This window comes from Oxyura jamaicensis, chromosome 8 (genome assembly GCF_011077185.1).
Source record: "Oxyura jamaicensis isolate SHBP4307 breed ruddy duck chromosome 8, BPBGC_Ojam_1.0, whole genome shotgun sequence".
Taxonomy (NCBI): Eukaryota; Metazoa; Chordata; class Aves; order Anseriformes; family Anatidae; genus Oxyura; species Oxyura jamaicensis.
The window spans coordinates 10,249,844-10,266,468 of NC_048900.1; the positions used below are offsets into that span (position 1 = coordinate 10,249,844).

At 55.1% G+C, this 16,625-nt stretch overlaps 1 protein-coding gene across 1 annotated transcript in view; it reads right to left on the minus strand.

Annotated features, from left to right (window-relative positions):
• PBX1 (PBX homeobox 1) overlaps positions 1-16,625 on the minus strand; it is a 117,568-nt gene extending 100,943 nt beyond the window's left edge. Inside the window, exon 1 of the mRNA XM_035332923.1 lies at positions 16,484-16,625. Coding sequence (XP_035188814.1) covers positions 16,484-16,532 — 49 coding nt within the window. The 5' untranslated portion in view covers positions 16,533-16,625. The remainder of the gene's footprint in view (positions 1-16,483) is intronic.

Genomic DNA, 16,625 nt, shown 5'->3' on the forward strand with positions numbered 1-16,625 from the left:
GATCCAGATCAGGTCACCCAGAGCATCCTCCTGGGCCAACAGCAAGCTGTCAGGGCTGCGTGGAGCTGCTCACAGCCGAGCACGGAGGCTGTGTCACCTAAGGAGCTCACCCTCAGCCAGGGACCAGCCGGGGAGCCTCCTTTGGGCTCCCGCGTCCTTTGGCTCCCACATCCCGCACGGGGACATGCCACAAGAACACAGACCTCCCCGAGGAGCCACGACACCAAACTACTTCTGAGCAATGTCCCTGCCGTGAGCCCAGCACCACGTCTTCCTCGCCCCCCCAGCACCTTCTGCCCGTGGTGGCGAGGTGCTGGGCGCAGCCGGCACAGGCACCATGCCAAACCAAGCACCTCACAGGGGATGAGGCTGGGAGGGGAGCACGCCCCAGCTGCTTCCCTGCAGCAGTGAGCAGGTAGGGCTGGCTGCAAAAAAAAAAAATCAAGGCACAACTGGCAAGCTGGGAGACTCCGGGAGACTCCAGTTTGCAATACAGGCGATTTCCAAGCCTGTCCCGCTCCTGCCTTTGCCCAACGGGGACTCCAGGGCTTGCAGCATCGGTGCACAGTTCTGACTCCTCCGGTCACCTCCTGTTGATGCACTGAGTTTACCAGAGGTGTGGGAGCACGGGAAGGAGCCTTCAGGTCCTTCCCGTTGCTACAATCCCTCTCCAGGCCCTACCTGTTGCACTTACAAACACGGCAGCCCTGCAGCAACCGAAGAGACAAAGCCAGCAAGCTTCATCCTCGTAAGCAGCAAGGAGATCTTCATTTTGCCTTGCAAACAATGCCCCTAAGGAGGCCGTTTGCAGGTCAGGAAGGACGGCCCCTAGCACAAGGCAGCATTGCAAAGGGCTTCTTCAGCATGACAGCAGAGGTGAGAGCTCCGGTCCCGTGCCCGCAGCCCCTGCCTGCAAACGCGCAGCTTCCTGCTCGGCACCGAGCCTGCAGGCCGGGAAGCGCCGGGATCAGGTAATGGAGGGTGCAGGAGACGCACGAGAAGAGCCCTGTGAGTCACAAGAGCTGGCCGGGGGCCAGACGCGCGAGCTCTGCAAAGCCAGCGAACAAAACAGGGCGAAGCCAGGAGCTCCCCAGCCCCTTCCTGCTGCCGCCGGTGACCCCTCTGTGGGACGCTGCGGTCAGGACCGAGCCCCATCCTCCGTGTCCTGGGGCCAGCTCCTGCTCCGAACCAGAGGCACTCCTGGTACCTGCCAGCTCCGGGCACTTCTCCCCACTCAAGGGCCAAACCATTGAAATGCCCCCTTCTAATTCCTGTTCCGATGCTTCCCCTCCCTATCTGCTGCCAACGCTTTGCACAGCCGGGCGTGGAGTTTGCCTGCACGGGGATATTCGCATCTCCCTGCCAGCGGGACGGCTCCCGAGCAGCCAAGCCCCCAGCCCTGCCTCGTTCCTCATCCCCGGAGTTTGCTCCAGAGGGTGTTGCAGATAACGCGGGAGGCTGCAGCCACTCGTCCGTGCCAGAAAAACAGCAGCGCACGCAACGCCGGGACTTTTCCAGAAATCAGCACGGGTGGAGAAAAGAAAAAAAAAAAAGGGTCACTGCTTTGCCCTTGGCAAGTGGCAATGGAAACTTTCAACTCGGAGCACTGGAGCTTCAAATATTCACGGCGTGGTCCTCCAGCAGCTTGTACCTGGTGTACGCGTGGGCTCCTTACCCTCCACGGGACCCCAGCCCTCTGCCCGAAGCGGGGCCCCCCAAGGAGCCAGGCATACAGCGCCCCGTAAATCTCTGCCTTTCTTCTGGGACTTCCAGGCATTCCTGATACCTGCCATCTGTATTTTTTTTTTGTAATGAAAAATAATGACAAAGACGAAAGAAGTTGAGCGGTGGGGAAGGCATCTGAAAGAGGGATGAATACCCATCAGGATTCAGCCGAAGGAGTTCGGTGAGCGCTAGCAGACAAACGGAACCGCTCCGTTCCCTCCCTGCCAGCCTGAGCTGGACGTCCTCAGCACTCCCAAATGTTCCCTAAAGAAGCAGTCCTCCTGCTGTGACTTGGGCAGAAAGCAGCAAGTCTGCAGCCAGAAGCACAAGCCAGTTGTCCGGGTGACCCAGGCTGCCCCCGCTGCCCTCTGCCACTAAACCCCACTGCCCTGCACGTCTCGGCGGGTGCCCCCCAGCACCCGGAGGGGAGCTCTGAAGCCAGGCGAGGCGACAGACCGAGCCAGGGCAATGGAAACAGAAAGGCACCGGGACCACGCATCCATCCCCGGGTCCTTGAGAAAAGCGTCCTGCTCCAGCACAGTCGATGCAGCGCGATGCACAGCCTCACCAAGCACCTGCATGAAGATGCCACCAGAGAGGGCAATGCCCAAGGCCCTTTCCCAAGGAAAACCTCACCCACATAGCCCCGCACTGGCAGCCTCCATCCCTCCCAAGGCACACACGGCCCTGATCCCGAGCAGCCCTGAGCCCCTTCCTTCCCCAGGAGGCACGCCCAGCGCTAACCACCGAGGCTAACTCTATCCGGTCCTCCTTCCCCACCTCTATTGTCGCTAGAAATTTATCTGGGTTCTGCCAAAAAATATACTGCACCTCCCCTCTGCCCTTCGAAGTAAAAGCTGCTCCGCTCTTTACCCAGGGAGGGGGGACACATTTTTTAAAGGCGAGCCCCCACCCAGACGGGACCACTCCACTCCTCCTCCCCACCGGAGGACGTTCGCACGGCCCCGTCCCGTCAGCCCGTCTGTGGCATTTGATTCCTGTCTGTCACTAAGTGATGAGGACAAAGGGTGAGGAGTCAGGAAAAGGTCTGAGCCACTTTGTTCATCGTCTGGATACGAACTTTGGATGAACTCCGTGGGGAAAGAGAAAAGCCGCATGGAGCGGGACGCACGGTGCATAGCTCTCTCTCCTCAAAAAAGAAAAAAGTTTTGAACAAGGGGAAGGGGTGGGAGGGAAGGGAGAGGAGAGCATTCCCCATCCCCATGGCGGCAGGCAGTCCTGAGAGCTCCCTGCTCCGAGGAGACAGAAGGATATTCAAACCAGCTTCCCAGGAGGCATGTTCAATAAAGCAGGATGCCAGCGCAGCCTTTTCTCAAACAAATCTGTTAGCGGCGGGCCAGGGGCCAGCCACAAGGGCTTGCTTTTTAAAGCAACCAAACGGGAATTTCCTAATAAAATATAAATTTTTTATTTTTTTTGTAAAGCCCCACCATGGAAAGGTTAAAGGAAAGCCTGCTGGCAGAGCAACAAGACGCATCTTACAGGCAGACCTCTCTGGGAGCACAGGAAAACAAATCGCGGCACAGGACGGGGACCTTTGGGATACATCGAGGGCCGGGGAGCCTAAAGCATGAGAGTGCCCCAGCACCAGCCAGGGGAATCGAGTGCCCACAGCATGGTTACAGAGGCAAACGGCCTCAGAACCAGAGGAAGAGGTCTGCCAATGCTGTCCCTGCGGCCACAAGGCCTGCTGAGGAGGAGGAGGCTCGCCCTCCCCATGCTGCCCTCAGGGACCGACCGCAGGGCACACTCGGCTCCTTCACATCGTGCTGCTCCTCGGAGCAAAGCCAAACCAGTCCGCAACTGGAAAGCCCTGTGGCAGCCTTGCAAACGCTACTTAAATCAGTCCCTCCCGGGCTGTCAGCGATGGCAGTGAAGCCACAGTAAATTTTCTTTTGAACAGCTCTCGGCGAGCGGCTGCGCTGCCCCTGGCCGCAGAGGGGAGGTGTGCTGTCCCCCCCGTGGCACGAGAGGCAGGCTGGGGGATCACAGCAAGGGGCAGCCACAGCACAGACCAGGCACAGCATCGAGCGAGGAGCAGCAAAGCCCCCCTGCAAGACGCGCCAAGCCACAGAGGAAAGTTATTGCGACTGTACGTGCGGCTCTGCAGCGCTCGAGAGATCTGCTGAGCACCAGAGGGGAAGGGTGCCCAGCACAAGCCACCCCGCATCGGTAACAGAGCCCAGCACAGCACCTGAAAGCAATCCACTGCTGTGTGCAGGAGGTTAGCCCGCATCCCTCTTCTCCTGCTCCCCACCAGCAAACAGCAAAACAACTCTGCACCCAACAGCCCCAGCTGGTACCCGACCAAAATAACCCTGTGTGCCAGAGCAGCAAAGGCAAGGAAGGCAAGAGAGAGGCACAGCAGCACACAGGGGACACGTTCCCCATCAAGATGGGAGCTTTATTCCTTGTGTTTTTATTCCTTGTCCCAGCATGGGACACAGGGAGCTGCAGAAATAAGCAGGGGAACTGCTAATTCCAGCTCTGGTCTGGCCTCTCTGCCTGGGAAGATGACTGCTCGCTGCCAGGCAGGATGGGGAACACAGTGCCCCAGGACTCTTGGAGGCAATTAAGGGCTCGAGTTCATCTTTCCAAAGCTTCATACAGCTCCAGCACTCCCACAGATCTGCCTACTGCATGCAAAGACGATGAGCACGGAGAAAAGAGGGAGGCATGGGAAGTAAGCACGCGCCTGCAGAGGAGCTAGGCAAAGAAATAACCTGCCCGTGGAGGCTGGGAACACAGGGTCCTCCCTCTGCCACCGGCCTCCACCGCGTCCCCGAGCAGCACATGTTAGGAGGTAACTCGAGCATCTCGGAGGCACTGCCCAGGACCTCTGGCAGAGAAACTTTGATCTGCTCCGAGCACTGCCAGTCCCTAGGGGCTGCCTCTAAATTACACCGTGGAGTGTGCCAGGACAAATCAACTCCACTGAGAAAACGTGCTTCGGAGGAGTCTGTTCCACGGCTCGCTCCAGAAAGGCTGAGAAGCTCCTCCGGCAGTGGGAGCCCCCTCCCTGGCGGCCCCGGCTCCTCGGACAATGGGCTCCGGACAGGGAGAACCAGCCAGGAGAAGGGGAAGCTGGGCAGGAGGCCCTGGCCGCTTAGCCCCTTTGCAGAAGGTGGGAGCTCGGGGAGGAGATGCCATTGCTGCTGGATCCAGGGCTATTTTTGGACCAGCAAACCAGAGGAACAGCAGGAAACTGAAGGGGGCTGGGGGAAAGAGGGAAGAGAAGCTAAAAGAGCACAAATCTGCTTTATCATTGCCTGAAACCCAAGGAGACTGATTAACGCAAACAGCCCCCGTGCCCCTTCCCTTCCAAAGCCTTGTCTCGTCTGCTTCCTAAATCTGATTCCCATTTGTCTCTATACGGTTCTCATTTGTTCTTCATTTAGGTCTCCTCCACGCTCCTGCTGGAGCTCAGGACTGCCCTGCAGAGAGCTGTGTGACCCAGCGGGGCACGGCCAGGCCTTCCCCGGTGCCAGCCCAGCCCGCGAGGCCCAGGCACAGAAAAGGGACGGACTCCAAGGCAAGGAGGGGCCCGTGGCAAAGCAAAAAGCCACCAGAGGAAAACCCCAAAGGGACCGGGGGCAACGGGACACGGAGCAGCAGAGACCTGCCACACATGCCAGCGATGCTCAGGGCCCGTGCGAGCGGTTTCCATTCTCCATCCGCAGACAGCCTCCCGATTAAACAGGAGCTCAAAAATTATTCTAATAGAGCTCCTTTCAAACACAAACCGCAGGGACCTCTCCTAATTGTGCAGTTCCTTTCTCAATCACAGCCTGCATACAATAAAGCAGCCCCGTCCGCCGCCCTTGCCTACAGCCACACGCCTCGACGTTCAAGACCCGGCGCGCTCCCGACAGGCCCGCAGCCGGCGGAAGGCCGGGCCCGGCTCCCGGCAGCCATTTACCTCACGGTTCCTACAAAACCTCCGGCAACTCGCTCCAGATCCAGACCTCAACAGATCTGGACCTCCAGCTCCCCCCTCAAGCCACACCAATTCCATATTCCTCTCACGGGCGCCCGTGGGTGCTGCTCCCGAAAACAAGCTAGAAATGGGGCCTTTAGGGCTTGAAGCACGGTGTCGCAGCCCCCTCCTGGCACTTGGTACTGCTGCTGGCCCACAGAGCATCCGACCAAGCTGGGCATGCCCCCTTCACCAGGGGATGTTTCCAAGGCCTAACCAAGCACCACAGAAAAAAAAATAAATAATAAAGCCTGGACTTTGCCGCCTTCCTGCTGCACAGCACCGGCCTCAGGTGCACTGGAAGATCAGGGACTTCCCGCACCTCCATCTCTCTGTAGTTAATCTTATTCCATTTTTTTCTGTGGCTTTTTCAAGGTAAACCATCCCTGCTTGCCCCTCCTAAATCTCCAGCACCACCACACACGGCAGCGAGCATCGTCCCTGCCCCCCCCCTCCCCAGCCCAAGAGCCCCTTCGGGCCATGAGCCAGCACCACACCACTTCTGGACCCAGACCCACGTCGAAGCGAGCAGGACCCAGGTGGCAGCACGGGTAGCAGCACGCTCTGTAATGCGTTTTCCCCCTTCTGCTAACACCCAGGCAGAGGACACGGTGCCTAACAGCTGCTCGCACCGCTGCCTCCTGCCAATAAAGAAAGCAGAGAAAAAAAAAAAAAGATCACTTTTGCCCCATGACCTTCTCCACCATATCCCCCAACCCCTCCAAAGATTAAGCAGCCCAGGTGCGCAAATGTTACCGAATGCCCTTGCCAGGAAGAAAGTAAATTCCAGCCAAGCGGGGAAATGCCAGCCGCAGTCAGACCCCGGGATGTGCAAATAGCAGCCGGGGACCTTCGGGAGAGGAGCAGCCCCAGCCCAGGCGCTCCTACCGATAATCCTTCCTGGGGCACGTCCACCCCCGCGAAGGATGCTGGTTTGACTATTTGAGGGAGTGCAAAGAAAAAAAAAAAAGCCCTGAAACGTGTTATTGCGCTAAATGACCTTTTCAGCCACTTGGGGACAGAATTGCACCGGGGCTTCAGAGGGAGCTGATGCCAGGCGCTGCTCGCTCCTGCTCCCACGCAGGCAACGACCCCAGGGAAAAGGGGTGATGCTTTGTTCCTCTGGATGCATTTTGGAGGCTCCGCACCTCCCGAAGCGGTGTCTGCAAACCGAGCGCCAGCATTCGCGTGATGAAGTTGAGGAAGGGCCTCTTTGTAAAATTCTGCATGAAGTACAAAGGAGGAAGCAGTCTGCTAAGAGCTTGCTGAGCAAAGCGCTTCAGACTGCTTCATTTCACATCGCTGAAAGCGTAAATCAGGGAATTGCTCCTCGGATTTTTCTCCATTAGCAAAGTATATTGCAACTCCCCTTCCCATCACCGATACCGATCAGCACTTCACATCTGCTGACCATATCTAACAGCCAGGATTTTCCAGGGGAATAATACATTCACCGAAAACACCATTCCTGCCACCTGCTCCCCCACACACGCAACTGCACTGGGAGCAGGGATGCGCAGGCTCCTCGGTCTTAGCAGGAACCGCATAACACAACTCAGCAGTCAGGAGCTTGACAAACCCGGATCAGAAATAAGTAAGAGCACTCTAAAAGGAAGGGCAATAAACCCTTCAAAACACCACCTCCGTGACGGTGGTGGAGGGTTGCCCACTGCCCATAACTTGCTCACACAAGAGCAAACGCCCTGCTGAAAGAGGCTGTTAAGCTGAAAGCACAGGCTTCACACAAAACCTACCGGGAGAAGCTACCCAAGCTACCACCTCGGGATCAATCACTAAAAAGTTCCAACTCATTTCTTTTAACCTGCGGCCTGGGCCTTTTGTCTAGAGATCTGCAACCCGTGCCACATAAATCACATTTTTTTTAAAAAAAAAAAAAAAAAAAAAAAAAGCAGGACCGCGTTAATACAATGCAACCTTTTAACATTAAGAGACCGCTCAAGTTAAAAGCTGAATTCAGAGCTTAAACCTGGAGGCCGATCCATCCAGAGGCACAACCAGCAGGCGCCAGGTATTGTATCATTCTTAATGTTTCACCAGAGAATCACCGCGCATGAAAAAAAAAGAAGGATGTGTGTAAACAAGCCAGCGCACACCCACAAGCAGCTTGGGTTTTGAAACATTCATGTTGAAATTAGAAAGGCACGTTTCGGAGAGTTATAGGCAGATTCGCTTTCGCTTTGGCTCCAGCCTTGTAAATATCAAATGTCAAAGGAAACAGAAAGAAAGGAGCCCTGCACTGCGGAAACGCGCGCGGGACCGGGACCGCCAGAGTTGGGCACGGAGCAGGAAGGAACAATGCACACTTAGCCACTGGAACGGTATTTCTGCCGGTTAACCTGCCACTGCTAATTTTGCTAATCGACATCACTCTGGAATTTGAAAATGTTATCCAACCAGGAGAGAAACTTGATTTTCCTCTTCTAATAACAAGGACGGGCAGGCCAGCCAGGCTAGGCCAAATGTTTAGTTACAAAACGCCGCGTGGGAAACCGAAAAGGAGCTGCAGGAGCAAGGAACCGAGTTCCTGGGCTTGGACTCGGATAAGAAACAAAACCAGCAGCGAAGTCAGGCTGATCCCACTTGCAGAGGCAGCTGTTTGTTTTTCCATCAGGACTGAAGCAAAATTGCAAAGTTATCATTTCAGATTATTGTGACTCCTCGCAGCACTGCCTGTTCTGAGGGTTTCCAATTTATCAGTGTATTATTTAAAAAGTGGGTGGGAAACAGCCCTTCAGTTTAAGGCAAGGAAAAAGGCTATTCTGGGGACGGCTTCTCCTATAAATAAAAGGCCGTGCAAGCTGGACACACTGGGCAGGGAGAGGACAGTGACGAGGCGCTGCTCTCCCAAGGTGTCGGAGGAGATTTCTGCGATCTGCTGTGGCGAGCTCCCGAAACGCCGCGATGCAGAGACAGCCAACAGCTCCACGAGGTGTGGGGAGACGAGCAGGGCGCTTCCCCGGCACGGGGCTGCCAGGGAAAGGAGCTGGTAGAGCAAAATCTGTATGCGGAGGTTTTCCCAGCCAAGTGATTGCCTGGGTTCCTCCCTCCATTCCCCAGCTCTGTGCACCAGGCCTGAAGAAAGCTATTAAGGGCCGGGGAAGGGAGATTAGCAACCACCGATGGAAACCGCAGAGAAAAGGTGACTGCAGGGAGGAAAGCGAGAGACAGATTTACAAACACGACTGAGGCAGGAGAACCACCCGGGGAGCCGCAGGACCCCTCTCGGTGCCCCCCTCGGAGGGGATGTCCCTGAAGGAGAGCAGCAACCCCTCTGAAAACACCGCTGTGCCCAGAGTTGGGGCTGGCGCTTCAGGGCCAGGCCAGTACGCTTTATGACAAGCAGGAGATGTGCAGGATTGTTCCTGGGACCAGTGGAGATCACGGTCCCCCAGCCTGCAGGCAGGGCACAAAGGGGTCTCTCCCCCCCAGCATGTCCCCTGCCTTGGCTTATAGCTGGCTGCAGGACCGCGTGTCTCAGGACCACATTGTTCCAGCTTTAAAAAAAAAAAATAACACAAGGGCAGGGCTCACAAACAAGGCCAAGATTTAATTCCTCAGTGCCTTTTTTTTTTTTTAATGCCTGACGTAGGAGCAAACCAATTCCAGCCTAGGCGATCCCCCCAGCAGCAGCAAACAGCCCCACGTTCCCCCACCCCGACAGCACGCAGCTCCCCTGGCCTGGCGACTCCACACTTTAATGTATTCAGCCCGCAGCCTCCTCAGGCCACGGCTTTCTGTAATTTATACCTATCCTGCCCGCCACCTCGTATTATTTCAGCCAGCGGACCGCCGGGGGACGCGGCGCCCCCGAGGCACACCGCACGGCACTCAGAGCCCAGCCCTTCAAACCACCGGTTCTGGTCCCGAGCACGGATCCCCGCAGAGGCTCCCCAGAAACAACATGACAAGGGGGGGAATTTCACCAACACCCCCCCCCAGCCCTCTGCTTCTGGAGCACGCCGGCGAGGGGATGCCCTGCGGAGCACCACGCGGTGATCCAGGTCCCAAATACAGCCCAGGGTTCGGTAGGGGTTGAGATATCGGGGCCTCACACAGCCTGGCAGCGTCCAGCCGTCGTGTGCTGCTCCAGACTGGCAGCAAGAGGCCCGAGAGTGCTCACAAACAGCTTCGCCCGCCTCACCAACGCCTGCCGGGCCGACCGAACCGAGCCTGCTTCCGCGAGGATGTTCGGGGAAAGCTGAGGCCGCAGAGCGAGGCTGGGGAGGGCCTGGGTTTATTAAATTATGGGCTGCCCCCATGCAAATGGGGACGTATTGATCTGGCCTGCAAACACCTGGCTGGGAATAAAAGCAGCCCCTGAGCATACAGAAGCTGCTATAGATTATTAACCAGATCCACTGCTGTAAATCACATTACCTCCTTCAAAAGGCCGGCCCAGGACCGAGCTCCCTCGTTAGGTGCTGCACACGCAGGAAAGCGCACATCCTGGCTGCGCGTGGGAGCGCTACTTCTGGCGCCCAGAAGCCCAAGGATTCAGCTAAAAGCGCGGAGCCCTCCAGGAGCACCCTGCCTGGGGGGGGGCACAGCCCTGCTTCCCTCCCAGCAAGCCCCCAGACCAGGCACAGCACGTGGCCTCAGCCCCTCTAGCGCACAGAGCAAATGGCTTGGGCTCTCCCACGCCCCAAAGCACGGGAAGGAAAAAAAAAAACACAGCAAAATGCTTAACAGAGCTTTTTTTTAGAAAAATAAAAATCACAAACTCCTTTGCAGAGCTTCATTAACAGAACACCGCGGCTCCCAATTAAAGGAAGGACGGGGAAATGAGGTGCTGCACCAGCAGCAGAGGAGGAATCCTGTATTTCTCCGCTCTCCCCGCCAAAATCCCCGGCTCTGATTCAGCAGAAGCACGACCGGCAGCACAGCCCAGCGCATCTCCCTGCAAACAAACCCATTTACATTTAAACCACCACCCCGCTCCCCTAAAGAATTGCTGCATGCAGTAATTTCCTTGTGACAGGCAAAAAAAAAAAAAAAAAAATGAAACTGATGAAATTGTCTCGGAGTTTCTCTGCATTTTGTTTACAGCTGCTGCCCTCAACGCCAGGGCCGGCACCGAGAGCACGAGCCTGCTCCGAGGAATAAATCCCACATTTGAGGCTGTTTAGATAAAGCTCTGCTCGCAGGCAGCCAGCGCTCAGAAGGGGAAATCCCTTCGCAGGTCTCAAATGAGGGAACCAGAGCCATTTTCCCCGGAGAAATTTAGGCCTGAAAGATCTTCCGAGTTTCTCGTTTGGAGCTACACGGCCCGGTAACGAGATCTCGTTCCCTGGACTGGGCTTCGCCGCCGAGACCGCTCACAAGGAAGGGGAGAGAAGCCCGTGGCCATGGGGCAGACACCCAACATGTTTATGATAGCAGCTATTTGTGCACGCACCTGGTTAACGCGGGTGTTTTTCCTGCTCTAGCCCTCCGGAGCTGTGCGAGCTCGTCCATCCCCAGCAGCCATCTCCGGGGGGTTCGCCCCCCTCCCTGCAAGCAGATGGGGCAGGGGGCTGCCGCAGCCCAGGGAAGTTTATTTGACAGCAGGCACCCCAAAATAAACAAGCCTCGGAACCAAACCGAGCAGATTTGCTCTCCTGTTCGGGGGGGGTTTCTCCCCCAGGTGCAGGGGTGGTAACGCCGTGCCTGGTTTTCCCTCTCTGCTGTGATGCCCGAGGGGGAGGCGGTGAGAAGGAGCCCGCTGGAGTCCCCTGCTCCCCCCTCCCGGAGCCCCCTGCTCCCCACCTCCTGCCCCGGTGAATCGCAGGAGGCCGATTTTGATTAAACTAATTAAGCCCGCTCCATTCAAAGAGCGGCACCAGCCACGTGCTACCAGGGGAGAGGAAGAAAATACAAAATGAAAAAGGAGGAATTCTTGCTGCAAGCGCTCTCCTCCGACGCTAGCCATCCTCGGCAGGTCCCCGATGGACAAGGCTGCGTTTGAGGAGAAAAATCGCAGAAAAAGGACTCGCAGCGGGTTCACAGGCCCAACCCCACAGACCCTGCCCTCCAAACAGGGGAGGCTGCTGCCCCGTAACCCATCGGGTGTACCGGGGCCCATCCAGCCCTCCCGTCGGGGTGACTGGCTGCCATCCCTCCCAGAGGTGGCTGCTGCTCCTCCTGCACGACGCAGCCCTTCCCCTCAAGCCAACATCTCCCAGACGCCGTCTTCCCTTGCAGACCATCCCTGCCTCTCAGCCTCCTGCACGTCCCCTTCCCTCCTTTCCCTTAAAGCCAGCAGCTTTCTGGAAGTAATTTAATCGCGAGCTGCACAGAGGTTTCCCCGCGCAGCATCGGCCGCCAGCAGAGGCCCTGCTCTCAGCAGAGCCCACGGGGAAAGAAGACGATGAAACGGGGAAGAGGAGACGATGAAATGTTTTGCTTTCCCCTCCGAAAGCAGCCAGGGAGCCAGCGGACCCCGCACCGACAGACCCACTGCCCGCCCGGCTGGCGAGGACAAGCATCCCCTCTCCCTCCAAAGCCTTCCAGCTGAAAAAAAAGGGGGGGCGGAATAAAGCAAACCCTTTGAAGGGCAGGCAGGCGACGCTGGACTTCCCAGAGCAGAGCAGGGCCGCTGATCCTTCGGTGCTGGAGCTGCAGCACTTTCATTATTAGCTTTTGCAGAAGGAGAACTCAGCCTTATGTGCAGCACTGCACTGCCATTCCCAGCGGGGGGCCTAACCCTCCCCAGCACCTTGGGAAACCTCGGTGGAAAGGCAGGAGAAAAGGAGGGCAGGATTTCAGACAGCACCGGCGGGCTGGGGAGGGGAGGGAAGCCCGATGAGCATCCCGCCCGGCCACAAACTTCATCCTGCAGGAACTGCCCCGTGCCCGCAGCCCCGCTCGGGGCACCGCGGCTGCCCCCGTTCCCTCCTTTGGGGACGGGGGGGAGGAAGAAAGAAAGCAACCCCATAACGTAATTGCTATATTAAAGAGAAATGGCAGGCAAGAATAATAAGAGAGGTGTCAGAAGTGAAATACAGTAACAGACATTAAAAAAAAAAAAAAGACTACAGTTCTGTGATGGGGGTGTTAATTGAACACAGAGCTGGAGAGAACAAAGGGGTGTTAAGGAAGAAAAGAAGGGGGAAAAAAAATCCTGCCTCCTCCAAAGATCTGATTTGAGTTAAGTTTGGCGAAGATAATGCACGGGGAAAGGTAACTAAGAGGCACCTTATATAGCTATTACGTTCTAAAATTAAAAAAATAAACCCATCGTTCATCAACAATCGCACGGCTCATCAGAGCTGCCTGTAAATATCCCCCTTCGTGAATCCCATCCATTGGTCAGACGCAGGTTTTGCCTCTAAACCCCGATCCCTTCGGCACAGAAGGGCGAGGGGCCGAGAAAATCAGAAGGGGGGATTTCAAACGAGAAGTCAGGGTCTTTTTAAGAAGTGCCATTTGCCCGACGCCCTCACCTCCCCCAGAAGAGCAGGGAAAGTGAAACGATAGGAAAAGCTCTTAAGGAGGAGGAATCAGATTAAACGGCCACGTATCCTGCGCTCAGCCTCTCCCCGCCGGTCCCCACCGAGCGAGATGGGAGTGGGAAAGGGCTCCCAGCTGAAACAGACGCTGCTGCGTTTTGACAGCAGATATTTTCCAGTTTGCCATCCAAGGACCCCACGTCTGCGATGCCTTGCCTGATGCCTCTACTTAGCTATTCTGCTCATGCAGGGAACAGCTTAAAAAAAAAAAAAAGAAAAAAAAAGGAAAAAAAAAAAGGACATAAAGACAGAGCCCCTACCCCCCTACCCCTGCCTGCAAACTTTTTCTAAATCAGCGATGCAATTTCCGATTTCAATTCCTATTGACGGAGGAATCAATTGTACTTAGGACAACAATGCCTCCTATTTCCATAATTATTATTCCAAAAAGCCAGCCAGCCATTTGAAGGCAGTCCTGCCCCTTCGCTCACAACAAAGCGGCCAACAGCAAGTGAAAACACACCGACCCAACGCGGACAACTTCTACAAATATTGAAGCTATTTTTTTTCCCCTCCACGCTTCCACCCGGACCAAATCTCCCAACTTGTACCACTTCTAAACAAACACCGCCCCAAAAGAGACCCCTCCAGGCTGCAGACAGAAGGACCCGACATTTCCAGTCAGGGAGCTTTAAAAAAAAAATGTTTATAAATGCTTTAAAATAACCGAAAAGCCCAGGTGCAGAAGGGAACTCTTTGGCCAATAAAGCCGACCTCTCTTTCCAAGAACTTTATGGACACTTTGGGTTTGCTCAGACAATGTTAACGCTATGAAATATTAGCCATAATGTTGCGAGAGTCGGTGGTAAAGTCTCCATAAGGCTCTGGAGTCACTTAAATCAGGCGGCGGGTAACTGAATGCACGTTTCCGCACATCATCAGGCCGGGGAGGGGGGGGACACGCACACGGGCGCTTCCCAACACCCGCCGGTGACCACGAACAGCCAGCGGGATGTCAGGCGACAGCTCACGCGACCCCCCCACAACACACGTAAAAAAGCTGGGAAGCAAAATGGGAAGCGGGGAGGGCGAACTCGGCTCCACCTCGCTGCACAGACCCCCTGCGGGCCCGGGTTTCTCGTCCCCAGCAAGATCGGGGCTCACGTCCTGCTGCAGCCGGGCCCACCGAGCAGCAATGGCAAATAAATGGAGAAAATAAGTCAGCATCTGGCCCTCTGCTCGCTTACCAAGTGTGACTTTTGGGGATGCAGATGGGGGAAAGGGGAGGAGGGTTTTTAATTTGCGAAGCACGAATAAGCCACCGTATCCGAGGGCAGATAAGCAAGGCTCCCAAAGCCACCTCACTTCAGCCTCTTCAGGCTTCTCGACGCAGCCCTGTATCCAAGTAACCCAGGCACAACACCAACACATAAACATTTAAGAAGGCTGAGACAGCCCCAGCCCACACCTGAGCATCCTCTATTTCCATGGGCACCCTTCAGCCTGCCCCTCTCCCTCGGCCGGCAGGAACCAGCTCACATCTGCCCGCAGCATCCCTGTTAGGACGTCGCCTGCATCTGCCACCGGGGCTGGTCCTGGATTCCGCATCCCCAAACTTTTGTGGTTATGCTGCTAGGGAAGGTGAGCTGGGATTCATCGGTGACCCTCCCAGAGCACCAGCACGCCGGCAGCACGCAGCAGCACAGACAAACACTGCCTTCGGCTAGCACCAAATAAAAGGAGGAGGAGGAGGGAAGAGGGAAAGGAACTTGAGGGCTCCTTTTTGGGGGGCAGGCACACAGCAAAAGACCATAAAAACAGCTCTGTCCACGTACCAGCTCCTTCTCATTACACTGTACGTACTCTGCAGAGGTTCCCCTGCAGAACCCATGGCGCGGCGTTAAGGAAACCACCCAGCGCCCGGCTCCCCGGGAAGGTCAGACAACGCGGCCTTAAGGACTTCAGGGAGCTGAATGCCATCGTAGGTGCTTTGTCTAGGCTACAAGCTGCACAAACAACGTTTAACAATAGCCCCCTTAGTCCTTTTATATATATTGCAGGAGTCAAGTAATTGTGTTTCCAATCAGCTGCTCGCACCACGCGGGTTTATATATATTTAAGAGAAAAAAAAAAAACAGAAAGTAAGACCCAGCCTCAGGTTTCCGAAAGCTGTTCCCCTTTTAGGTGTAACTATCAATGTATATCAACGGGGTGCGCAATCATATTTATTGTCACTTTCATTCATGTCATGCCCTTGCTTATATGGTTTAGATATGAATTATTGACTGTTACAGTCCTCGTTGTAAGAGGGGAGGGGGGGGGGAGAAGTCAAGTACTTCGCAGCCTGCTAAAACGAGGCAGCTGCATCAGCACAGAGAAGCCCGCTGATCACCTCCGATCAGCGCAGAAAGGCACGGGCACGTCACCCCCCCCCCCAACGCTGAATTTCCATAACCCCCCCCAAATGAAAAACCCCCCGGGGGGGGGGGGGGGGGGAAGGATTCCAGCAAATAAATAAATAAGTGGTGCATGTTGCTAAATGTCCTTTCCTGAGCATCTGTTGTTTAAGATCACCCTTGATTGATGACTGCTATTTTTTAATTGTTGCTTTTAAAATTTAAATGCCCCCCTGGGATGTGTTATAAGTGTGTTAGTACATGGTAGGAGGTCTGGAAAGTGGGAAACGGCAGAGCCAACGCTCTCATGTCATTAGCTTCTTTAGAAGCCTGAGAACACCCCATGTCATAAAACAACAGTACCCTAAAGTAACTAACAATCTAATATATTGCTTTCACTAAAGGCAGCTGACAACTTGCTCTTATGTGAGCTACCCCGGATGATTGGCAGACAAGAGCATTTTAACCCTTTCTTTAAAAAAAAGAAGAAGAAAGAAACCCTTAGGTTCACCAAACCAGGAGCAGCAGTAAAATTGCGCAATTGCATTCTGTTTTTCTCCCCGCACACTCCGTAGGCAGGGGTTTTTTTTTTAAACAGTGCCACATTTTTAAAGAAAAAACTAGAGTAAGAGAGAAATGGCAAGGTTTTTCATTTTCTTCCTTCTCACCCCCCCAGAAAACAAGAAATAAAGAGCGGCCATACAATAGAAATTAAACCACAGCATTTTCCCTTACAGACACAAACCACATCATGCGAGTCCAGTGCCAGAAGCATTAAATACCAGCGAGTTATTTCTCCCCACTTAAACACTCCTACACACGGACGGGGGGGGCACAAACTTTGTGGAATAATACCTTCAAAGAGCAGAAAATATATATATATATATATAGTAGAAGGAACAGCATTGATTTCCTACCTGTTTTCTCTTTGATTTCACACAAGACATTAAAAAGGGCTGGCTTCATCCTGTGGCAGTTTAAAGCATGTTTCCTGGGGAGAGAAGAAAAGGGGGGAGGGGGAGGTTAGGACGTCGCTGCAGCCGGGGAGAACTTCCCAAA